Source organism: Cricetulus griseus, chromosome 4 (genome assembly GCF_003668045.3).
Source record: "Cricetulus griseus strain 17A/GY chromosome 4, alternate assembly CriGri-PICRH-1.0, whole genome shotgun sequence".
In the NCBI taxonomy this organism is placed as follows: domain Eukaryota; kingdom Metazoa; phylum Chordata; class Mammalia; order Rodentia; family Cricetidae; genus Cricetulus; species Cricetulus griseus.
The window spans coordinates 53,635,040-53,661,336 of record NC_048597.1 but is presented as its reverse complement, the minus strand read 5'-3'; the positions used below and the strand labels follow the sequence as shown (position 1 = coordinate 53,661,336).

The 26,297-nt window shown below is 37.8% G+C and overlaps 1 protein-coding gene across 1 annotated transcript in view; it reads left to right on the top strand.

Moving 5' to 3' along the window:
- LOC100765686 (importin subunit alpha-5) overlaps positions 1-23,963 on the top strand; it is a 56,519-nt gene extending 32,556 nt beyond the window's left edge. The window contains exons 6-14 of the mRNA XM_027412758.2: positions 4,432-4,563; positions 5,353-5,441; positions 5,756-5,855; positions 6,352-6,515; positions 8,240-8,318; positions 14,656-14,781; positions 16,919-17,046; positions 20,119-20,297; positions 20,560-23,963. Coding sequence (XP_027268559.1) covers positions 4,432-4,563; positions 5,353-5,441; positions 5,756-5,855; positions 6,352-6,515; positions 8,240-8,318; positions 14,656-14,781; positions 16,919-17,046; positions 20,119-20,297; positions 20,560-20,747 — 1,185 coding nt within the window. The 3' untranslated portion in view covers positions 20,748-23,963. The remainder of the gene's footprint in view (positions 1-4,431; positions 4,564-5,352; positions 5,442-5,755; positions 5,856-6,351; positions 6,516-8,239; positions 8,319-14,655; positions 14,782-16,918; positions 17,047-20,118; positions 20,298-20,559) is intronic.
- Positions 23,964-26,297: the final 2,334 nt, after the last annotated feature.

Genomic DNA, 26,297 nt, shown 5'->3' with positions numbered 1-26,297 from the left:
GTTTTAGTGGGCTTCACTACCATTTTGTCTTCTCAAGAGAAATCAGTGAATTATCTCAAATAAGAGAGCTCAGAATGCCTCCATTGGGACATCACTACCCAGATACTCTCTTGCCATTCCAGCTGAGGTCAATATGGGTAGAATCTATGCTTTTGGATTTAAACAGTGCCTTAGCCTTAGAGTGTTGTCAAGCTTAGTGACACTCTCTTCTAGTCTTTCGTATGAGATTGGTCTGCCTTGATATGTTCTGTGGGCTCACTTGTTTGAGATCAGGGCCAGCATCTTCATACTATCTTCTGCATTGCTAAGATGCTGTGTGGCCAAACCTTTTATAAGTTATTATCGAGAAACAATAAATGGTTTCCTGCTTCTACATATTACATGGCACTCTTCCAAAAGTTGTAAATTTGAATCAAGTTGGCTTAGTTTTTTTTCCCCTTTCTTGGCTTTCTTGTCCCCTCTGGAAGCTTAGTATGATAAACTGCAGTAAACCTTCATCCTCTTTACCCTCCCTGTCTTCACTGATCTCTACCTTTCCTGGAGGGTTGCTCAGATACTTCAGGTGCTCTTCTCTGCAGAGTTTGATAATCTGGGTTTATTTTTCTGATATGAGCCTTTCTTTTCACTTGCTCTCCAGGTGAGCCTGGCATTTGCTAGGAACCAGAGTGGAACCGGCAAAGTGGCCAGCAACAGAGTCCTGATCCAAATGGAGAAAGGGAGCCAGGCGTACCTCCACCTGGAGTGGGAAACTTGATAGGAGGTCAGAAGTACTTCAGCTTTGGATTCTCATTTTCCTTATTAAAGGAACTGAGCACCAGAAGGTAGAGACTCAGAAAGAGGCCAGAGAGAAAACCTCAAATCTGAAGAACACAGATTGCAGTTGTAGCAGCCAGTCCTTATTTAGCAAGGTCCTATGCAGAACATCAGTGGAATCATAATGTATAAGCAGTTACAGCTGCACAGTAGGTTACTTCCTGTAATGCGGTCCGTGGACTGCTAAGAATTTGTTAGTATAAGACAACATAAAGAAAGCTAAGGCTGTGATTATTTTGTCCATGATTTGTTACTTTTGGTGTTCTTAGATATTCCCTTTCACTTTTCAGGTTATTCTCTTCTTGAGTTAAAACTCCAGATTACTTGTTATTATTATTGTTTCCTTTGCTTGTTTCTGTCATATCTTTATGTGTTTGTATTCACCATTAGTTTGATCTTACCTGTTTACAATCTCTCTCTGGTTGCATTCTAGTCTAGCATCTAAGGCCAAAATATTAAAAACAAAGTTATAAATCTTAGTTAAATATAGTACAGACTATGAGGAAAGGGCATCTAGGTAGCTTACATCCAAGTTTTAAGAAGGTATACCTGAACATTTGATAGTGGCTTACATTCCTGAAGTGAATTCCGCCTTTCTCATCCCCCCCCTTCTCTCTCTCACACACACTCACACACTCACACACACACACACACACACACACACACACACACACACACACACACACACACACACAGCTCATTATAAGGTGAAAACATTGAAGTAGTAAATACTAAAACTACTTTTTGTTCTGGAGTCTTTTGTGCATTTAAGTGATCATCATTATGATTATGTACTGAATATAAGCATTGCTCTGGCACATTAGCTTTTGCATATTTACCATCCATGCTCAGCTGTTGCTAACTTTTTCATTTTCCTAATCATAATCACAGTTGTGTTTTTCTGTTTGATACTTATCTGAGTAGGCTTTTGATTCTTGGATTTTTCTCAGACGCTTTTGTTGTTAAACTCAGCCAGCAGTATGAACCCTGGCACCATTACTATTCTATTTGTTTTTTCCCACTGATAATTCTTTAATATGTTCCTTATGTTATCAAGGTGTTACTGTGATTTGCATCAAAATCTGACTGCAACCCTTTTTCTCATGGATATGTAGTATCCACATATGATATGCTCTTTCCAGATCACTTTTCCTCAGAGTTTTCAACTTCCTCTTACTTGATTTCTAGTAACTGGCACTGAGTTTTTAAACTTTGAGCCTGCCTTTTAGTTGGACAGTTTGCTGCTTTCCTACATTATTTGACTTGTATTTGACAGTGAGTTACATGTCCTGCATTTTAGGCAACCCCCTCCTCTATAGTCAAATAAATGTGGTATACTGTTTGGAATTTCTTTCTCTAGGTGGCAGAACTAAAAGCATTTGAAATGTGTATTTTTTCAGAGAGATTGAAAATAACTTGAACATTTCTTTCATTAGTAGTTTAACTAGAGAAGTGCTTCCCCCCCAATAATATTTTTGAGTTTAATTTTTAACCCCTTCGCCAGTCTTTGTTGATGTAGTTAACATGTGAGTCAGTTGTATATCATTAGCCTAAGTTTCTGCTTTCAGAGGTGTCTTTGAGAGCCTTTATGTTCTGATGTCATTTTTCCAACTATAGACCCAATCATGGATGAAGACCCCCTTCACTATATACATTACTCTTAAAAACAAGCAAACCAAAGAAGTCTCAAGGGACAACAAAGAACACTTAGTTTCTCTCGTGTTATTCTGTGAATTTAGTGTCAGTCACATGGATCTGTTCTGCTACCTTCAATGAGTTATGCCTCAATTTCCCCTATGACTGTTGCCTTAAAAAAAAAAGATTATTTATTTTGTGTGTATACAAGTGCTCTATCTGTAGGTATATCTGTACATCAGAAGAGGGCATCAGATCTCACTACAGATGGTTGTGAGCCACCATATGGTTGCTGGAGATTGAATTCAGGACCTCTGGAAGAGCAGCCAGTGCTTTTAACCTCTGAGACATCTCTTCAGCCTTACTGTTGCTTCTTTTTTTGTTGGTTTGTTTTTCGAGACAGGGTTTCTCTGTGGCTTTGGAGGCTGTCCTGGAACTAGCTCTTGTAGACAAGGCTGGTCTCAACTCACAGAGATCCACCTGCCTCTGCCTCCCGAGTGCTGGGATTAAAGGCAACTACAATTATGTTTTTGATGACATGTAATTCATCTCTCATTTAAAGTTATACTACTAAACAGAAATGTGACTTCTTTTTTTTTTTTTTTTTTTTGACTGCATACATTATTTAAAGGATAGAGAATGGTGGGAGGAATTAACCTAAAATGCAGGGGTCTTGACTGAATATAGGGATATAAACTTTCATTCTTGGATTGTTAATGTTAAGCTAAAGCTCAAAGTTAAAATGGATAATATGCTATATAGTTTTTGTTGGCCATTATTTTCTTCATATTTTTTTGCTTGCCAATGCTGTAATACTAGATCTACTTTGATGCAATTTACCTTTGCCACCACCTCTTCATCTTCCTCCTCTTTTTTTTTTTTTTTGTCAAGAAAATTACCTCTGGCTGGGCATAGTTCAATTGTCTTTTATCCCTCCTCTTAGGATGCATATGGAAGGCATATCCATGATTTCAGGGCCAGCCTGGTCTATATAGATAACTCCAGGACAGTAAAGACCACTTAGTGAGACTCTGTCTCCAAGGGGGCCAATTTATTTTAAAGAAAAAAAAAAAGAAACTTATCTTTGGACTTGGGTTTGAAGCCTTCTCATCTATTAGATGCTCATATATATGAAGCAGACATTGCTATTGAGTAGATTCCTGTTAAATTGTTTTTACCTGCTTAACTTACTTACAGAATCATTTGCTCTTTTTGATTTTAACTGTGTAAAGTACATTTTATGCTAATGTTCTCTTTCTATTTCACTTTGTCCATCCCATAGAAATTATTTATTAGATCATAAAAACAGTACAACAGTACAAGGCCCAAAGGAACGTAGACTGTTCATTAGAGTAGTTTTTCTCACATTTCCTAATCATCTAGGTCTGTTCATATAGGCAATAAATATTGATGATTTCTTGTCACTCTGTCTAGAGATAAGCTGTACAATACGTGTATTAATGTACTTACTTCCTTTTTAACCTTTTAATTAATGAAATGGTATGTTACTGTATTGAAGTACATTATTTGTCATTTTATTTCTTTGATTAAAAGTTTTGGAGATCACTTGAGTAGTGATGTTGCACACTTTAAATTTCAACACTTGGGAGGTAGAGGCAGGGGGATGGATCTCTGTGAGTTCAAGGCCAGCCTGGTCTACAGAGTGAGTAACGGGTCAGCCAGGGCTATACAGAGAAACCCTGTCTTGAAAAACAAAAATTTTTTGTTGTTGGAAATCATTCCTTACCAACTTATGAAACACACTTTTCCCCCTATGGCTTCATGGTAACTATACTTCATCCTGAAATTTTAGGCACTTTATAGACTGAGGAATTCTGGAAATTATTTTTGAATTAATAATGGTATTTATAATAAGTCAATAATGATCCCAGACTCCTTTTAAAGTACAAAACATCATATTGCTTTATGTAAACAACCTTCTAAATTTTAATAAGATAATGAAACTTGCTTTTGTCTTTGTAGTTTGAATCAGCTTGGGTCCTGACAAATATTGCTTCAGGAAATTCCCTTCAGACCAGGATTGTGATTCAAGCAGGAGCTGTGCCTATCTTCATCGAGTTGCTTAGCTCAGAGTTTGAAGATGTCCAGGAGCAGGTAAAATCTCAACAAAAATATAGGAGAACACACCTTTCACATAGTTATACCCAGCTTGAATTTGATTACATACTCACAATGATTCATAGCATGTTTAAATAGTAAAAATCTAGAATTTCCCTTCCAACCATGAGGTTCTTCCAGATTTTAGCTGGGTTTTTTTTGTTTTGTTTTTAAGTAATGGACATAATACTTATAAAAGGGCCCTTTCTAATGTGAATCTCTGTTGGCTACTATTAAAAGTCTTTGTCATTTGTTCAGAAAACAAACTTTGTTACTGCCAGCCTTAATAAGTTTATAAGGATAAATCACTACTAAGTGAATATGATTTTCATTTGTAGTTTTGAGAGAATTAGAACATAATAAACTACCATACTTAGATGTATACACCTGTGAAGCATTGTTATGAAATTGCATTCACTACCTTCACAAGCTTAATAAATGTGTCTATATTATTTCAGTTATCTGCTTAAAGTTTCCTATTATAAGCAGCCTTAAGTACATTTTTAATCCACCAATTAAGCCATTTAAATGCTTATTCTGTACAAAGGACTGTATAAGATATTACTTATGACATTTCCTTTTGTTTATTGTACATAATCATATTTTCTAACTCTGATCCTATAGCTGGTTTGACTCCCTGATGAATGATTTTTAGAATATTAATAGTAGTCCTTGTGTAAATCTTGATTTTTATAAAGTGTTACTCTGATAATGCTGGCATCTCTTTTTAAAGAATTAAGAGGGAATGAAAGTATGCAACTTTATTGATGAATAACTCTTTCACAGGCAGTCTGGGCTCTTGGCAACATTGCTGGAGATAGTACCATGTGCAGAGACTATGTCTTAGACTGCAATATCCTTCCCCCTCTTCTGCAGTAAGTCTCCTTTCTCTTCCTGAATAATGAATATGTGAGAAGTATTACATCTTGGGAAGTCAGTTTGTGTTTCCTAGTGTTAATGTGATTCCAAGTATTTTCTTGTTACATTGTTAGGGTGATGTCTCTTAATGAAATTCTGAAATAATCTATTAGAATTGATGAAGTTTATCTTCAAAGAATGAATAATTTAGGAAAGGAATTAATGTATTATGGAGAAAGGTTAAAACATCTCTGCATCAACAGTATTACATATTTTCTTTATAGAGAATTAATACCTTTCATAATTTACTGTGGGTTTATTATACCTGTAGGTTATTTTCAAAGCAAAACCGCTTGACCATGACCCGGAATGCAGTATGGGCTTTATCTAATCTTTGTAGAGGGAAGAGTCCTCCTCCAGAATTTGCTAAGGTAAACACTCTGCTTGTGGGAAATTGTCAGGGGAGTGTAGGAAACGAAAGTGTGTTTGTAGAGACAATGCTTTTAGTGTTTTTCTTTTTTTTAATTTAGGGTAATTTGCCAGTACAAAGCTCTGAATCACTCTTAGAACCATGGCAGTTTTTGTCAATAAGAAAGTTCTGCAAAAGAATTTTCCAGATGTAGTATTTATGAAAGTTCCTTTACCTCCTTTTCTCTAAGTGTGTACCATAACAAAGAGTTCTAATTTAAGGATGAATGAATAACATTTTTCTTCCTGAAATCATTTTCCTTGGGTTCTGACTACCTTAGGTCAGTAAACTGAATAAGTACTGACCGAATTGCCAGAGATTGAAAAGTCCTTCAGACACTTGAAGTGTAAACTGCTTTGTAACTCATCGAGTGTCTGCCTGATAGGCATCTTGAGAGTCTTAATCTCACTTCAGTTTGTTTCTATTGAATTTCTTTCTAATCATCTTTTCTTTTCTAGGTTTCTCCCTGTCTGAGTGTCCTTTCTTGGTTGCTGTTTGTCAGTGACACTGATGTACTAGCTGATGCCTGCTGGGCCCTGTCATACCTGTCAGATGGACCCAATGATAAAATTCAGGCAGTCATCGATGCAGGAGTATGTAGGAGACTTGTGGAGCTTCTGATGTAAGATGATCTTTAAGAAAGTGTATCTGTGATAAACCACACCAAAAACAACTTAGAGAAGGAAGGGATTTCAATATTTGACTTTCACTTCCAGTTCACATTCTGTTACTGAGGGAAGCCAAGGCAGCAACTGAAGTAGAAACTGGATGAATGCCACTTACTGACTTATTCTCTGTCTTGCTCCTCAGCCCATGCTCAGCCAGCTTATCACTAGGGTTGGTGTTGTTCACAGTGGACTGGGCCCTGCCCTCTTATATTAGTCATCAGCTAAGACAGTCTCTCACGGCCACAGTCCAGTCTGATTTGGGCAGTCCCTCAATTGAGACTTACTCAGGTTACTCTTAGGTTGTGTCAAGCTTACAGCTGGTGCTAACTTACACACTTTACTATTTTCCATATTTCTAGTACTTTGGTTACATATTTTACTGATTTATTATCTGTTGACTGATTGTGTCTTATTTATATTGATGCCATTTTTTGGTTTGCTTTTTTGAGACTTAATGAAGAATCTATTTTATTCCTGTGCCATTACAAGTCTGTTAGCCGAATTATTTGGAAAGCTTTGCCTATGTAATAAATTCTATCTCTGTTGTTCTACCCCACACTGGAAAACCTAAAGTCAGGTACTGGAAACCAAAGGCAAATTTCTGTGGTAAATGGCCATTTCTTACTTTCTTTTTAGAAAAAAAAAAAAAAGAGTAGTATCAGACTTTGAATCCTACTTTTGAAATGCTTTTGGTAACAACATGGAAAATTTACCTATGGCATAAATAATTTGAGACTATATTAATCAAATGTTTAGCTAATACTTAGAAGAAAATATAGCCACAATATGATGGCAAGTAGTACAGTTATAAGCCACATGAAATTAATTGATACACAAACAAGTTATAGAGATAGTGTCTCAAACATGATGTGACATTGGTAAGTATAACATTACTGGGGCTGATTATAGATTGGTTGCAGACCAGCAGTGTGGTACTGGTACAAGTTAAAGGCAGCATGGTGCTACTGGGGTCCAAAGAATCAGGATCTGGGAAATAGTTGCTTTTGTCCTTTAGTTATTAAGTTTACTACATGTTTCATTTTAATCATTGATCTTAAATGTGAAGGAAGAGAATAGGGTCTCAGAGGAAAATCATAAGGGTATCGCTTTATTTACCCTGAAATCTGTGCTTACTGTCTGTTTTCACATATATTCAACAGGCTTTGTGGAAAGCTTTTGTTTTTGTTTTTGTTTTTGTTTTGTTTTTTTTAAACCATAAAGACAGCCTTGTAGGTTAGTGAAACAGAAAAATGTTTGAGAGATGATTGTCACTTTGGTTTTGAAGTTAGCTGAATTGTTGACATAGTTTTAGAATATGAGCAGTGTATAGATGTCATCTGCACTTCCCAATCATCTCAGTAGTTCCAGGAGACCAAGAAAAGAGAAGAGAGGCTGTAGTAAAGAATAAGAGAAAAATGTGGAATTCAGTGCTGGAGTGCCTGGGAAAAATTACTAGGAAAGAATCTACTTTGAAAATAAAGGGAAAGATTGCTTTTCTAGGTAATGATCAATTCTGCCACCATGGTAAGTTCCCTAAATAGCCATAGTGAAAAAATTACCTTTCCACTCTATAATTGAATCACATCTCCCTTATTTGGGATTTCATCCCTTAAAAAAAGATTCTGGATAGAACTGTTGGGTCTAACATATCTCTCTCTCTCTCTTTTAATGGCTGCAGGCATAATGATTATAAAGTGGTGTCTCCTGCTTTGCGAGCTGTGGGAAACATTGTCACAGGGGATGATATTCAGACACAGGTATGAACATGTGCTAACCTTTTTCTAAAGGGTTGAACTCCGTGAACACAGTTCTGTTATATTGAATTCTGTATTGTTACGGTTGACTGACACTGTTTTGCTTGTGTTTGCTTGTCTCAGTATCTTCAGTATCTCTTTGTTGTCCTGTGACTTGTAGCAATTGTAGGTTCCCTTAAGAAATAAGTTTTTCCTAAGTCTGCTTTTATTTGTAGTGGATCTTAAGAGCACCAGGTGGGCTTTCTAGCAGTGTTCTTTCTGGTAGCTTCCTTTTGTGTATGCTGAGTTTTTGTAAGGAAGTATCTTCCGTTATAGTTTCCAGTGTCCATTCTGCTTTGACTAACAAGGCAGGTTATCCACAGGGAATTGTTTTAGCCTTTTTTCCCTTCCAGATGTCTCTGATGCATCAATGATGATGTCCTAAAATCAGCTTTCTAGGCTTCCATGATAATGGAATACTCTGGCTCTTTGTCTCTATTTCTTCTTAGGAAGCTCCTTTTCCTGTTGTCATTTGTTTGTGGGCATGCTCTAGGGAGCAATCTTCAGCCTCATTTCTGGATTCATAACCCTTATGTACATGGCCTTTAAGAATTGAGTTAGGTTTTAGTTATCTCAGTCAGCTTCAATTTTCAGCAAGGTATCCAATAGTTTTACTTTTCTAATCGCTAAAATGAAGGAAGTTATAGATTTGTGTTCTCAAGTGTCTTACAATTTAATGTTTTTAATTCGAGTTTATTCTGTCTACAAGGGAACTCATTTCTCCCTTTTTATCTCCTCCTGTTTTACTTTCCAGTCTTAGTATTTGGCTCTAATATTTGCTCCTGCCAGTAATGCAGGTACTAACTTGATTCTGCTCTTGGCAGTCACTGTTTCTTGTTACTCCATCGCTACTCATCCCTTGCATTACTTAGTGTAGACAACTTAGACAATAGAAAAGAGAATATATATTTGATTGTATTTGTATAAAATTTCTCTGGGACAGCACATACAAAATTAATATCATTGATTATCTGAAGAGAACTTGGTTGGAATATAGGTACAGAATGGAAGAGAAAGGAGTCTAACCTATATAGTTTGAATTTTTATATACATTATGTAAATATATTTTATATACATTATATATAGCACATTACCTTTATGCATTTTGAATTTTTAAAATACTGTATGTCTGTATATACATGTATATGTCATAGCTCCTGGAAGTCAGAGGACATCTTTGGAGTTGATTTTATCCTTTCATTAAAATGACTTATAAAGATCAAAATCAGGTTTCCAGACTTACGTAACAAATGCCTGTACACACTGCCATCTTACCAGCCCATGTCTTGAATTTTGAACCATGTTAATGTATTTTCTTAGTTGGGAGGCAACTTTGTAGGGCTGAGATACAACTCAGTGATAAAATTGCGTGCCTAGCATATGTGAGGTCCTGAGTTGAACTCCTGGCTCCACACAACAAAAAGTTTTCACCATCTCCCCTGTTCCACCTATGCTTTTTGATCTTGCCCTGTGTGGTCATTGAATTTTGCCTGACCACTTTTACCTCTGTGTTTTTACACAGACTTGTTTTCTTTCATCCCCATCCCTGCCATAGCCACCATTTTCCCCATATCTATACTCTTGTTGGTAATGATTTATTCTTTGTGCTTTTTATAGTATCATTTATATTAGCATTGTTTCCTTTGTAAAGCTTCTTTTGACCCTCAAACTCTTTAATTTAGGTGGTAATCTTTTTTTTTTATTTTTTTTTGTCTTTTTTTTTTATTTTTTTTTTTTAAGACAGGGTTTCTTTGTATTTGTTTTGGAGCCTGTCCTAGGTGGTAATCTTTACAAGAGCATTCATTGTACTGTGTTGTTACTATACTATACTATACTTTATAGTTATATTACATTTCTCATCACGGAAGAATGCCTTCCCTTTTTGGGCTGAAAGTGGTGGTTGTTTTAATCCCAGCACTTGGGAGGCAGAGACAGGTGTCCTCTGAGGACAGCCAGGGCTACATAGAATAACCCTGTCTCAAAAAAAAAAAAAAAAAAAAAAAAAAGTATGAAGAGGAGGAACAAAAAAGTTTATGTGACTTATAGCTTCAGATAGTTCTACCTGTAGTCACTTGGTTCTGTGCTTGGGGCCTGTTACAAGCCAAACATTATGGTTCTGAAACTGTAGCAGAGGAGCTTTTCCATGTCCCGTAGAAAGAAAAGCAGACAAGACTTGGTATAATCTTTAAACACAACTCCATGAACTGCTTCCTCCAGCTAGTTCCCACCTGTCAAACTTTCTACAGCGTTCTAAAATAGTGCTACCAGCGAGAGACCCAAGTATTCAAAACATGAACCTATAAGGAAATTTCATATTTAAGCCATACTCGATTGTATAATTTTAGAGGTATACAGTGTTAGCTTTATTTATGTCTGTGCCTCTATAATCTAATAGGTCCTGATATAGCACATAGAGACTCAAATATTATTGCTAGGTGGGGTTGTGCATGCCTCTTGAGTGCATGCCTATGATCCTAGCACTTGGGAATCAGAAGCAGGAAGGTTTTGAGTTCTTGGCCTGTGAGGCTTTTTTTTTTTTTTTTTTTTTTTTTAGGAGGTGTTTGGTGGAATGGGTGAATTATTTTTGCTATTTTGTTTTATGTGGGTAGAATTGGTCCTCTCGTGCTACAGCAAGAGCTCTGCCATTGAGCTGCATCTCTAGCAAAAATGTTCTGAACCTATTCTAAGTCTCCTGTATCCAAGTAGTCTGTTAGCTGTTTCCTTTTTGTCTCACAATTTATCTGCTTACTGAAAAGGCAACTTGTGATTATAAGTTTCTTTCCTTTCAATTAGTAACTGTTCTCTGTAATCCCAGGCTTGAAACTCTGCAGTAATATCAGGTTCTTCTTGGCTTAGTTTGCATAGCTCATCAAGTCTTACTGCTGCTTCTGATTGTTAGATCCATGGATAAATTCTTTTGTTTTCATCCCTGTCTTCTTACACACGAGAGGTTATTTTTTACACCATATCTACTTGATTTACCTTCCTGTTTGTCTCAAATCATTATTCCTCTCAATTTATTCTTCCCTGTATAGCCTTTCCCCCAGGAGATGCATAGAAACACATAATCACCACAGATAAGGTAAAAACAGACCAAAGAAAGGATTCTTCCCAAGTCGGGCATGGGGAAACAGTGGGTTTGTTGGGGTTACTTACAGGAATATGGGTGTCTTATGGCTGTATCATTGACATTTGGGAAACTGCTTCATTGGAATCCAATTTTCAGGAAGTTCCACACATCACTACATAATCTCCTTCCAGGAGTTGAGTAGCACTCACATCACAGTCTCAGGGAGCAGACTCATGAGAAACAGCTCCAAAACACCAAGTATAAAGTCTCAGTATCGCCACAAGTGACCTCTTAACATAGTGTATTTTCCTCTCAGAAACAGTTTCTGTAGTGTTATACAGAGAGCCTGAAGAATTCCTAACTTAGATTTTAGTTCCATTCTTTTTTGGATCCTACTTATTTTGGGAGTATAAACTTTTCATAATAATAGCCTTACTCCTAGTCACTGCTCTTGTTCTTAGGGTGCGTTCTGGTTTTGGTGTCAAGATAATACTGGCTTCATAGAATGAATATGGTAGTGTTCCTTTCTGTTTTATGGAACAAATAAAGAATTTGTATAAGGTCTTCTGAAGGTTGGAGAGTAATCAGCTATGAGTTTTTCTGGTCCTGGGGTTTTTTTCTTTGAAGAGAGGATATAAATATATATTTTATTCAATTTTTGGTTTTTCATGACAGGGTTTCTCTTTGTAATAGTCCTGGCTGTCCTGAGACTTACTTTAGACCAGGCTGGCCTCAAACTCAGAGATCTACCTACCTCTGCCTCCCGAATGCTGGAATTAAAGGCATGTGCCACCACCACCAGCTTTGAAGACAGGCTTTTAATAACAGTTTCAGTCTGATTGCTCATAATGGGTCTGTTATATAGCTTTAGGACTTAATTTTGGTTAATGATACACATTTAAAAATTACTTTTCTGGGTTATCTAGTTTTTCAGACAGGAGTTGTGAAAGAAGGTTCAAAGCTAGTTGTTTTTCAAGTTCTAATTTTGTCATGGATTTCTGGTGGTGGATGAGCAAATAATTTATTCAGTAGTGAAAGTATAAAATCCGCCATGAAGCTCCACAGCTTCAGAATGGCTGCCCTAACTGTATAGAGGTTCACTAAGATGTATAGACTTCAAATCTGGTTGCTTTTGGTGTATGATGTTTATATTATTTGCAATTTTTTTTAATAATGAAAGTTTATAAAATAAACTCTTAACATTTGTGACAAAATTGTTTTTAGAAAGTTCTATTTACTTTTTTGATTTTCTGTCATATAAGGGCAGAATATTTGTCCCCACTGGCTCTTCAGCCTTTTGCCACATTGGAGATGCAGTAAGAAGGTCTCTTACACCAGGTATTGGTGCTGTAACTGGATTTTCCAGCCTCCAGAACTGGGGGAACTAAATCTCTGCCGCCTCCTCCTCGTCCTCCTCGTCCTCCCCCTCCTTCTCGTCCTCCTCCTTAAATAAACAACACTTTTAGCTTGTAGTTTAGTAGGTAACACGTGGCTTTGTTTTAGTTTTCATTTATTTTATTGTGAAGAATTTTTAATTTTTTCTTTTTAATTTACATAATTAAGATAAACATTTACTCTAGTGTTTTTTGTGTGTGTGGTTTTTTTTTTTTTTTGGTTTTTCCAGACAGGATTTCTCTGTGGCTTTGGAGGCTGTCCTGGAACTAGCTCCTATAGACCAGGGTGGTCTCGAACTCACAGAGATCTGCCTGCTTCTGCCTCCTGAGTGCTGGGATTAAAGGCGTGCGCCACCAACGTCCAGCTTATTCTAGTTTTTTAACATATATTTCATGTATTTTCTTAAATTTATTTTTATTTCATGTGCATTGGTGTTTTGCCTGCATATATATCTGTGTGAGGGTTTGGAGATCTGCCTAAAATTGGAGTAATGAACAGTTGTGAGCTGCCTGGTGGGGTCCTCTGGAAGATGAGCCAGTGCTCTTAACTGCTGAGCTGTGTTTCCAGTCCCGTGCGGGGGCCGCGCCCCCCCCCCCCCCCCCCCCGTGTGTGGTTGTGTGTGTGTGTGTGTGTGTGTGTGTGTGTGTGTGTGTGTGTGTGTGTGTGTGTGTGTGTGTGTGTGTGTGTGTTTCATTTTTTTTGAGACAAGGTTTCCTGTGTGACAGCTGTGGCTATCCTGGAACTCACTCTGTAGACCAAGCTGGCCTCCAACTCACAGAGATCCGCCTGCCTCTGCCTTCCAAGTGCTGGGATTAAAGTCGTGTGCCACCATACTTGGCCCCTATTTGTAGTTGGCTTTTAAAGATTTATTCATTTTATTTTATGTGTGAGTCTTTTGTGTGCATGTGTATATGTGTACAACATGTAAGCTGGGTGCCTATGACGACCAGAGGAAGGCATCAGATCCCCTAGAACTGGAGTTGAGGATGGTTGTGAACCACTATGTGGGTGCTGGAATTGAACCTGGGTCCTCTGCAAGAGCATCAAGCGCTCTTAACCACTGAGCCACCATCTCTCCAGACCATAGTATATTTTTTAATACTAATGTCATTGTAGTTGTGTATTATGGGTTTTGTTCTGTTTGTTTTCTCAAGAGCAGAGTATGACTGAATCTATCAAACTGTGCTTATATTCAAGATCTTCTCATGTTTGACTCCCAAGTGCTTGATTATGTACCACCACACATCCCAGTGCTTGTGAATGTACACAGTGAAACCAGATTCATAGTCTTTAATGTATTTCAGACTAGTACTAAATAGTTTTTAAAGGACTGAAACGTTGTCCCAAATGGTAAAAGCACTTGTCACCAAGCCTGATAGCCTAAGTTTGATTCCTAGGACACATGGTGGAAGGAGAGAACCAACTCCAGCAAATTTTTCTCTGATTTCATGTGTACTATGGTATGCTCAAGTCCAAACACATACATCTTCCCCATGAATAAAGCTATTTTTTTTTTTTTTTTAGAATTCCAGAGTTTTTCTTCTACATTTGTAGTAAAATAAGTTTGTTTTAGGTTTTTTTGTTTGTTTTGTTTTTGAGACAGGGTTTCTCTGTTTTTGAGACAAAAATAAGTTGAGTGAAAAATGCACTTATTACTACCTCTTGGGAGGTGGACAGAAGATGATCCAGGATTTCAAGCTCATCTTCCAGGATGCACTGAGTCCAGCCTGTGCTGTATAAGACCTTTCCTCAACAGAAAAACCAACAAAAATCCAAAACCAAATGATATTTGAAACTATACCGTAAGTAAAACTTAAATTTTTTTTTTTCTTTCAGGTAATTTTGAACTGCTCAGCTCTTCAGAGTTTATTGCATTTGCTGAGTAGCCCAAAGGAATCTATCAAAAAGGAAGCATGTTGGACAATATCTAATATTACAGCTGGAAATAGGGCACAGATCCAGGTAATGCCTTTTTATCCCTGTGTGTGAGATACATTTTCAGAAGATTTTATTTATTTTTATTTATGTGTATGTGCCTGTTTAACTGTGTGTATTATGTGCATGCGGTGCCCTTGGAGACCAGAGGAGGAGGGTATTGGATCTCCTAGAATTGGAGTTATAGGCAGTTGTGAGCCTTCTGTAAGTGCTGGGTATTGAACCTGGATCCTCTGAAAGAGCAGTAAACACCTGAGCTGTCTTCTCCAACCCCTTTTCTATCCTTTCAGTAATAGGTGAAGTTATTTTGGTCAGCCTTTAAAATACAGCCTTCCTTATTTCTTCTAAAACTACCAACGACCAGTGTCAATATATCAGTCTAAGATTATTTTCTTCTAATGTTAGTTTTTGATACTTAGACGATGTATTTTCTTTTTACCTTTTAAGTTTGCTGATTTTACCAAAGATCAAAAAAAAAAAACCTTTGTGTTTTCAGAATGTTTTGGTGGACTATATGCTAAATAAGTTGGCTTTACTTCGTATTAAATTATATTTTCCAGTGAACCCATGTGTTGGGTTGTGTAAATTTTTCATGGACTATTGAAGGCCTTTTTTGTTGTTTGAGACAGGACCTCATTTTGTTGTAACCCCAGCTGGCCTGAAACATACTGTTTAGACTAGACTGTCCTTAGAACTCAAAGAGATCTTTACCTCTTGAGTGCCAGGATTAAACATGTATGCCATCAGGCCCAGGAGGATGTTTTCTTTAACTATGCCCCTTTGGAGAATTTCTCTCTCTCTCTCTCTCTCTCTCTCTCTCTCTCTCTCTCTCTCTCTTCTCTCTCTCTCTCTCTCTCTCTCTCTCTCCTCCCTCCTCCCTCCCTCCCTCCCTCCCTCTGTCTCTCCCTCTGTCTCTCCCCCTCCCCCTCTCCCTCTCTGTCTCTATTTTGATTTTATTTATTATCTATACAATGTTCTGCCTGCATGTATGCCTGCAGGCCAGAAGAGGGCACCAGATCTCATTATAGATGGTTGTGAGCCAACACATGGTTGCTGGGAATTGAACCCAGGACCTCTAGAAGAGCAGTCAGTGCTCTTTACCTCTGAGCCATCTCTCCAGCCCTATTTCTTTTGGATAGAGGAAATTGTACTAACCTGTGTTAGGTTCCTGGGCTAGTTTCAAGCTTGAAGAAGGTATATGAGGAAGACTAGTGATGATATATAAGTGGGACTGAGGAACAGTATGCCATTAATAAGACACCTTGGGGTTTTTGAGACAGGGTTTCAGTGTGTAGCACTGGCTGACCTTTGAAACTCACTGTGTAGACCAGGTTAGCATCAAACTCACAGAGATCTGTTTGCCTCTCCCTCTCGAGTGTTGTGATTAAAGGCATGCATCATTTCCTGGCCCAGGGCATTAAATATATGTCACCTTTATTTATTTATTGTTCGTGTTTGTGTCATGCAAAGGTAGGCACATGCTATCATTTTCATTTTCAGCTTGCCACCACTCTGACATATCCAATAGCTTCTATGGATTATAACTCTTTGCCAGTCTTGTGTGGCAAGAGCTTTTCTCCATTGAACCATCTCTTCTGCCCTGATGAGACATAAGACCACAAACTCCATAAGAGTATTATCTATGGTACGAGGTTTAAGTCTCTTAAGGAGATAACAGGGTTTACAGGCTGGCCCAGTAGGTAAGAGCATTTCCTGAGAGCCAAAAGACCTGATTTGATCCTCAGAACCCATGGTGGAAGGAGAAAACCAATGCTGTGTCTATGCATTCCCACATACATATATAATACTCATGCAGTAATGAATGAAATGAAAGTTTTAAAATGTCAATGGTAAAAACAAACATTTGTCAAATTAGTTCAAAAGCTATGCTTTTAATTTCAGCACTTGGGAGTCAGAGGCAGTTAGAACTCTGAGTTGTGGGCCAACCTGGTCTACATAGCAAATTCCAGGCTAATCAGAGCTACATAGTGAGACCTGCTCTCTCTCTCTCTCTCTCTCTCTCTCTCTCTCTCTCTCTCTCTCTCTCTCTCTCTCTCTCTCTCACACACACACACACACGTAAAAGCAACTTATAGTGACCATTAGTAGTATTTTTACATATAATGTAATTTATTTGTCCTTTTAACTTTTTCTTCAATTTCAGACTGTGATAGATGCTAACATGTTCCCAGCTCTTATTAGTATATTGCAAACTGCTGAGTTCCGGACAAGAAAAGAAGCTGCTTGGGCCATCACAAATGCAACTTCTGGAGGGTCAGCCGAGCAGATCAAGTAAGTACTACCTAGGTAGTGTCTCACAAATTAAAGGAAAACAAGTATAACCTCTTCCCACTCACCCACTCCCAATATGTAATCTAAAACAAAAGATTGATGCCCTTGATCACTAAGAAATCTACTTCTTGACTATGAATGATTAAGTCTAGCCCTTTGGGAAATTTTTTCAGCGTTAGAATTAGACTCAGAAATACATTTAGTCTTTTTAAGTTTTATTTTTAAAAATATTCCAATTCATATGTGTATGACTGTGGGCATGTGTGTATATAAATGCAAGTGTCTGGAAGGCTAGACAAATCAGATCTGAGAATTGGAGTTAGAGGTAGTTTTTTACTCTCTGACATGGATGTTGGGGATATAAGAGTAGCAAGTGATCTTAACTGCTGAGCCATCTCTGCAACATCTACATTTAATTTTTAACACTTATCTTCCCTATCTCCTTTGCAGTTTTTAAAAAAGATGTGTGTGTGTGTCTGTGTGTCTGTGTGTCTGTGTCTGTGTCTCTTTCTCTGTGTGCCTCATGTTCATAGGTGTTAATGAAGGCCAGAAGAGGTCTTCATATTCCCTAGAGCTGGGGTTACAGGCAATTGTGAGCTGACTGATGTGGGTGTTGGGAACAGAACTTGGGCTCTCTGGAAGGGCAGCATCATTCTTAACTACTGAGTCATAGCTGCAGCCCTTCATTCTCATTTTTTGTTTTGTTTATTTTTTTAAGACAGTTTTCTGTGTATACCTGCCTGGCCTGGAACTCAAGCTGTCTTTCTCTGCCTCTGAAGTACTGGGATTTAAGGTGTACATCAGTGTGCCCTACCAAACTTACACTGTTTTCTGGTATTACTATAGTGACATTATGTTTTTCATTTCAGAGTCTAACTGTTCATTACTGGAATATAAACAGTTAAATTTATATATTAGGTTTGTATTATGCCTTATATCATACTTTTTTTTTTTTAACTTATTATTCAGACCAGTTTGGGCCAGTCTTGTTTTGTTTTGGATTTTGTTGCCCATCCCCCATATAAAATAATGAAATAGTTTTCTTCTATTCTTGTCTATATATCTTTTTTATTTCTTTTAAAAAATGGTTTGAAATGACATGTGGTATGCAGTAGGAATAGTTAAGAGGGTACCCTTCCTTATTCCCTATCTTTGTTCTCAAATGTGTTGGCTGGCCAGTTCTTGTTAAGGCTCTTATCATAGTCCCTCTATCCTTAGTTTGCTGTGAGGTGTTTTGATTTTAATTGGTAATCAACAGTGGATTTAATTTTCTCTTAATCTCCATGTCATCAGTGGTGGTTTCCCTCTTTACCATATAATGTTAGTGATTTTATATGTTCTCTTCCTTCTAGAGATTTATCTATGTATTTAAGTTTAAAGTAGTATAGAAAGAAAAGACTAGTGCCAAGTTCCACAATGACATTATTCACATATTCAAGTTTCAGCTACATTAGTTATTTCTGTTTTTTTCCATGTACAATTTGAGAAAATTAAATAATAGGGAATTGCATAAATAACTGGTAAGAATATGGTACGGCAATTTATATCTCTTATTCATTATACTTAATCTGGATTACATGTTAAGTCTTAACTGAAATTTAAAGAAATATAACTGTAGAGTCCTTCTATTTGTTTCATTCTTAGTTCACAATATTTGTACTTGAGAAGTGTGACTACATAGAGAAGTAATGATAACATTAACTCATCAAAACTATATACACTATTTTGGGTGAGATTTAGTGGTTAAAGTCCTTCTGCACCAAGTAATTGCTGCATAAGTCTGGTGGTCCAGCTGTATTACTAGTCTCAGAAGGCAGAGATCATCTCCTAGGCATGCTTGCAAGGGAGACTTGCCACATCAGTAGGTTCTGTAGGTTGCTTCCATCAATAATATTGAAGAATCATCAAGGATATTCCTAACACCAGTCTTGTGCCTCGACTTTCATTTGGGATACATGCTATCTCCATATCCCTTACATGTACCCATATACATATAAAAACACATTTTGGAATACCTCCCATGTGCAAAATGGAAAAAGAGCTGGGTGGTGGTGCATGCTTTTATGGATCTCAAGGTCACCACGTTCAAGGGTCAAGGTCAGTCAGGGCTACCCAGAGAAATCCTGCCTTAAAAAACTGAAAGAAAGAAGGAAAACCAAAACATTACTATTTTGATGAATCACTCATACAAGTGGGAAAAATTCCTATTTTTTTCCCCAGTACAAAAATTATGAAGGGAAGGGGAAAGATGTACTAGATAACCCTGTTGTGGGTCTTTTTTTTTGGGGGGGGGAGTAGGGGAGTGGCTGTTGTTTGTACTTGGTGATAAAGCTATATAGTTGGAGCTGCCAAGATGGTTGAACAGGTAAAGGCATTTGCTGCCAAGCTTTATGACCTGATTTTTGAGTTCTAGGCACTTACTTTGTGCAAGTACAGTGTCAGCTTTCACACATTTTGTCTGTCTTCCACTTGCATACTATGGCATACATGCCCCTAATCAATCGACCAGTCAGTCGATAAATGTAGTAAAATTGTTATTATTTTGAGGCAGGATCTCACTTTGTTAGCCTTGGCTGGCCTGCAACTCCATAGGTAGACTAGTGTGGCCTCCAGCTGCCAGATTCACCTGCCTCAGCCTCCTAAATTGTAAGATAAAGACATGTGCCCCCACTCCTATTGTGCTAGTTATTTTTCCTGTCAGCTTGACCTAAGCTAGTTGAGAAAATGCCTTCATTACTCTGTTTTGTAGGCAAGCCTGTGTGGCATTTTCTTGATTAATGATTGGTAGGTGAGGGCCCAGCCTATTGTGGCTGGTGTCATCCTGGCAGCTGGTCCTGGGAGGTAGTGTAAGAAAGGTAGCTGAACAAGTGTCGGCTGGTAAGTAGTCTGTTGCCCTGCTTGAGTTCCTGCCTTGGTTTCGGAATTTCTAAGACAAATAAACTCTTTCCTCCCTAAAGTGCCATAGTTACAGTTTATTTTTATTTCTACAACAAGCTTGAAGATGCCTCACAGATAAAAACCTAACAAAGTTAAGTATGACTAAACTGTGTTTTATTGTTGTTTGTTATCCAGGTACCTAGTAGAACTGGGTTGTATCAAGCCACTTTGTGATCTCCTCACTGTCATGGACTCAAAGATTGTACAGGTTGCCCTCAATGGCTTGGAGAACATCCTGAGGCTTGGAGAGCAAGAAGCCAAAAGAAATGGCTCAGGCATTAACCCTTACTGTGCTTTGATTGAAGAAGCATATGGTGAGATACTTAGACTGGGTCAGCCTTTGGAGTTAGGAAATAGACATAGGCATATAAAAACACGAATATAGTAGGTACTGGGTGATACTGGCTGTTACAGAGCTTGTTACTAAGATGTTGGTTTATAATATTAGCATTCAGATATAGTAGTAATCATTTTTATATGAGCATACAAGATATGTGAGAATGTTTATATCAAAGAAATAGACTTGAAAATGTAGTTAACTAGGATTTTCAAAAAGATTCTTATTCTTCTTTTTAGGTCTGGATAAAATAGAGTTTTTGCAGAGTCATGAAAACCAGGAGATCTATCAAAAGGCTTTTGATCTTATTGAGCATTACTTTGGGACCGAAGATGAGGACAGCAGCATTACACCCCAGGTTGACCTTAGCCAGCAGCAGTACATCTTCCAGCAGTGTGAGGCTCCTATGGAAGGTTTCCAGCTTTGAAGCAATCCTCTGCTTTCTTGTTCCTGTGTCAGACCAGGCTACCCAGTCAAGTCCTCTTGTGGAGCCCACAGTCCTCATGGAGCTAATTTCTCAAATGTTTTCCATAATACTGTTTGCGCTCATTTGCTTGCCTTGCGCACCTGCTCTTTTACACACATCTGGAAAACCTCTGGCTCTCTGTGGTGGAATACCCTTTTATTACAAGGGTAACCAGAATGGCCCACTCTCTTATGGAAAAATCCCTAAGCTTTGGAGATCCGCACTAATATTAGAGTCATGGGGATATACACATATTAATGTGGCTCCCTTTTTTGTGGGGGAAAAGAGGACTCTTCCTCATTCCGTAAAGTGGGGAAAATGACATTAAAGATAAAACTAAAACCTTTATCTTGAATTTTACACAACTACTTGGACAAGGGAGATACTTAGACTTGTGCATACATCAGAGTACCTTCTCGAGTTCTTCCACAGTGAACCAACCCTTGGAGTACCCGGTGGCTTTTTCTAGCCAAATTTGCATTAATCCTTATTGAGATAGGATGGTTTTCTTTCCTCTAATGGAGTCATTCTTCAGATATTAAAGTTAAACCATCCACTCCCTCACCTTCAGCCTTCAGTGAATGTGCTTCTAGTTGTCAGGAATGCTGAAGAATTAACAATTTGACTTTTAAATGTGATACTGGCTTGGCAGATTCCCTTACAGCAGAAAGAGAGGAGCACAGATTAATGTGTATGGCTTCTGCTTCTCTTTGGTTTTATGTCTCTTGGAAGTAGTTCAGTTTTAACACTGGTATGAAGATAAAAGTCCTTAGTAAAACCATGTTCTAAAATTCAGTTAGAGTCAGAAGAACATAGAACCCATTACTTTCTCTAAACCAGTGTGACTAGAGGCTGTGTTACTGCATTACAAGACTCAGGCTTTGTGGTCCTGATCAAGGTCCTGGTAAATTGGAGTTCACCCTAGGTGCTTTTCTTCTTTGTGACTGGCAGATAACACGTATTTAAATGTTACTTAGGGATTTTTTCCCTTAGTCAAGTGCAGCGCGATTCTAATGTATCATGCTGCATACATGATCCTGCAGTGCAGCATCCTTATCTTTAAAAGCTAACAGTCTCCTCAAAATGACCTCTAAACTAAAAGGGCAGTGATCTTTTTCTAATAACCTCAGTGTTCCCTGGTTTTATTTCATCTCCTACTAGTACCCTACCTCCCCAAGTAAAAACAGTGCCCACCTCCTGTTTATTTAATGGTGACTGTAATGTATCTGCAAATGGCGCTTCCAGTACTGTGTTCACTGATCCACATTTTTGCTTGGACTAGAAGGGGAGAAAATCAAAGAAAGCTTAATTGCCAAGAGAACTGCAAATGAGTTCAATGCGACTTCTCGGTGCTAGTTGGCCATCTTGGCTCAATGTTGGGACACTATCAGAGAAGAGCTTTTCTTGATGATAATTCTGTTCAAAATGAATTCTGAAGGAAAAGTTGCTCACGTCTGTTGGGAGCATACCCTTTTAAATCTCTTTAGACTGCTCTTCTAGAATTCATTGTAACCCCAAAGTATAAAAGCTATCTGGGAGATGCCCCTGACAAGCTATTGCACATCTCTGGTGAATCCTGCTGAATGTAAGGGATATTCAGAACTTTCATACCTCATCATGATGTTATTTAAGCAGCCAACTTACATGACCCGATTTACTTTGAAAAATTTATTTCATTCAAATGAGAAAGTTGCAGAGACAAAGGACATTTCTCAGCCAAGAGTGTGATGCATTCTTGCTCTAGTCTTTAAATTGTGTCTGTGCTCTGGGATGGATACCGTCTGATGTCTGTTATTGATGGAGCAGGCACTACAAAACTAGTCAACTCCCATCTGTCCTGTTGTTTTCTAGTGCTGCTTTGTGCTGAGAGAACATGTTAGTTTACTGAACTTGACCTGTACAAGACTGATTCTTTGTAATTTTAGGGATAAATTAGGTGGTTAATTTAAAAATGATCTTTCAATGTTGCCTTTACATCACATTAAAATATCACTTCTTTCAGAAGGGTAATAGAAGCACTGATTCATAGTAAAAATCTTGTTTTTAGCTTTGACTTTTTTTGTGGCTGTTTTGTTTTTTTAATTGTAAATTACTGGTAATGTATTTCTGTAGAATGTTTTAAATTATGTACCTTCTACTGGATAGTTAAAACCTTTGCATCTTACAAACAAGTTTGAATGAAAAGTTCAAAGCACACAGAGTTGTCACCCCACCTTAACAAGAGTATACAGCTGGGACTTCTGTAGCAGTTTCAGGGTTATCTAGTGAGGTCAGGTCAATTAACCAATGCAGTCTGTTTTATTGAAAACAAAATAGTTACCTTAAGGTTGACCCTAGAAGTTCATGAACTTTAAATATTCTGAACTTTGTTTTTCTAGTAAAATGATAAATGTAAAGATTGGAGTTGGCTAAAGTTAAACCCCAGCAAATTCAGATGTTCTGGAGCAGACTGTTTTTTTTTTTTTAATGCAAGTGGAATTTTAAGGGGTACTTGTAAATCCTATTTTTATTCCTTCACCTGGCAAAGTCTATTGATTTAGTTTAATCTTTGGAATATTTTTTATCAGAAAGGTGTTACTTATTACAAAAGCATGTTAGTATTTATAACACAAGAAAACTCTTACGTTTTTTAGATAGTGATCAGAGCAAAGTGGCTTTGTTTCTTTATCTTTCCCTGTCTTCCTTCATACTTTCCAAGTATGTATTTTATACTGAGAACTTTGGTTTAAAAAAAAAATTGTATTCAGAGAATTTGAGATGTAAAGGTATTTGGCACCTGAAGGACCAACAGGTAGATATGATTGAGTAGAGAAATAACCCAGAAAGTACAGATAGCGGATATAAAGAAAAGAGTTAGGAGACAGTTCTCCGTAGAACTCTTTGTTCTTGTCAACAAATCAAAGCCATTTTCTATTGCTCTAATCATAGTCCCCTGCTGGAAACCATTGCTCTAGGGTTGTTTCTTCCATGTAGCAGACAAAGCTATTTGACTCTGGGTGTTTTTCAGCCTTACAGTCCCATAAAAAAATCTGAATTATTCCAGTTGCTGCTGATTATGCCTAAGAAAACATATGTAAGTATAATTTGTCAACCAAACTCTGTTGTACATGACTACCTACCGGCAACTTTGATTGATTCTGTAGTGCTAAATAAACATTTCAGTTGTCTTACCCCAGACCTGGGGCTGCATTGTAAAACAGGATTTCCTTGGGTTTCTTTGGGGTTTATTTTATCTCTGATTAATTGTGTGAATATTGTCACACCAATAAGCAAGCCACTTTAGCTGTATTTAGAGGCTTGAGCTTTTTACTTAGGTTGGAAATTCTGTTCAGCAATGCACAATAAGAAAAAAAGAGTTGCTTTTTGAGAGGGGTGTTGTTTCCTTTCAGGATACATACATCATGTGTGCTACCTCCTGCATTCCAAAATGTGCTCTTTGCAGTTTCATTTTGACATCTCAGATTAGTAGGGCCATTTCCTTATTTTTTGAAGTAAACAGATTAGTATCTATCTTCATAGTTGGGAAATATTTTGGGTTACCTTTTCCCATCATTCAAAATTAGTTAAAAGTAATTGGAGATCAGATGTGACCAAGTGTAATATGTTGACTATAATATAAATGGTACTCTAATAGTCTTTACTGTTAGGAAAGGACAGGTTGTTAGAATGAATACTAAGACATTAGGATAATGCTTAATAAAGTAGGCATCAAACTTTATTATTTATTTATTTTGGTTTTTTTAAGACAGGGTTTCTTTGTACAACAATCCTGGCTGTCCTGGAACTCACTCTGTAGAACAGGCTAGACTTGAACTCAGAGGTCTACCTGCCTCTGCCTCCCAAATGCTGAAATTAAAGGGATTAAAGGTGTGGGCCACTACTGCCTGACTGATACATAACATTTTAAGAATATCAAATTGCTGGAGCTGGAGAGATTTTTCTTCTGTTAAGGGATCATCTGTTACAAGAGGTACTGTTCTAAGGAGGATGGGAGTTACAAGAGGATGAGCACCCACATCAGGTGGCTCACATTTGCTTGCACCTCCAGCTCCAGGGGATCCAGAGCCCTCCTGGGCCTCCTCGGGTGATAGGTGCACACGGGGTGGACATGCCCTGCACACCTGTGAGCAAACACTCAAGACAGAGAAAAACAAATCTCGGCTGGGCAGTGGTGTCGCATGCCTTTAATCCCAGCACTTGAGAGGCAGAGGCGGTCAGATCTCTGAGTTCGAGGCCAGCCTGGTCTCCAGATGGAGTTTCAGGACAACCAAGGCTACACAGAGAAATCTTGGCTTGAAAAAAAATTTTTTTTCCTTAAAGAATCAAATTACTGTTGGACATAAAGCTTGAGATAAGAATTAAGGTGTATTAATTCTGGTGTAGAAATTCTGTTTTCAGCTAAGAGTAGTCAGAAATGTCTTTTCCTTTAGGTCAAATAAAAGCAAGTCATGCTTATTTGTGTCTGTTGTATGCCAGGTAATTGGCTAAGGGCTTTCCCTTAATCAGTCCTTGATAAGATCAAGACTTAATGTGTTACTCTGTTCCATTTTCACAATTCTTAGATGGTGGTTGTCCAAAGGAGAACTTTGCAAATTCTGTTCTTCATGGTCATGCAACATTTCTGTGCCCAGGAAGTCCTGTGCTAGATTGTAATGGTCAGCGGTGGGCAAGCCTTTTGTGTTGGACCATTTTTTCCAGCTGATCCTCATCAGCAATGCTGTCAGTGGCTCCACCTCAAATATCACAACTGCTATTAATTTGCATATTCAGATAGATGAAGTGACCCCCCCCTTGTTCCCAAACATCTTTCACCTTCTGTAGTACTAAAATTATATTTAGCCAGACAAATATAACAAAGAATTAAAAGAAATTCAAATGGTTGGTTGTGAATTTAGTAACATAATGGCTGAACTCAGAAACATCTTTTTGTTTAGATGAGAATATAGAAGGTACTGACAGGGGACAGTTGGGGTATGCAGAATAATCGCTGGTTATACTCAACATCATGGGTGTAAAGTTAGCTCAGCCTACTACTAAAAAGTATATTTTCAGCCAGGCGTTGGTGGCACATGCCTTTAATCCCAGCACTTGGGAGGCAGAGGCAGGTGGATGTGAGTTCGAGACCAGCCTGGTCTACAAGAGCTAGTCCCAGGACAGCGCCTCCAAAGCCACAGAGAAACCCTGACTCGAAAAACAAAAACAAAACAAAACAAAACAAAAAGTATATTTTCCCATAGACATCTCCCTTTATTTTTACCTGTTGGGTATTTCCTACCTCAAGACATTTTGGCCATCATGTGCCCTTTCTCGAGAGTGTTCCCACACTTGATTTGGAATGGCTATTAATTCTTTGTATTTAAATGCACTCTGCTAGGCCATGGATGAATGCTTTGCACATAGTAAATTTTCAATAAATAATGAATGAGGAATATATAGCTGCTAGTAATGGGTGCTTGATGAAAAAAGAAAATGCAGAGGAATTCTTTCACATGGTTGGCCGAAATCAGAACT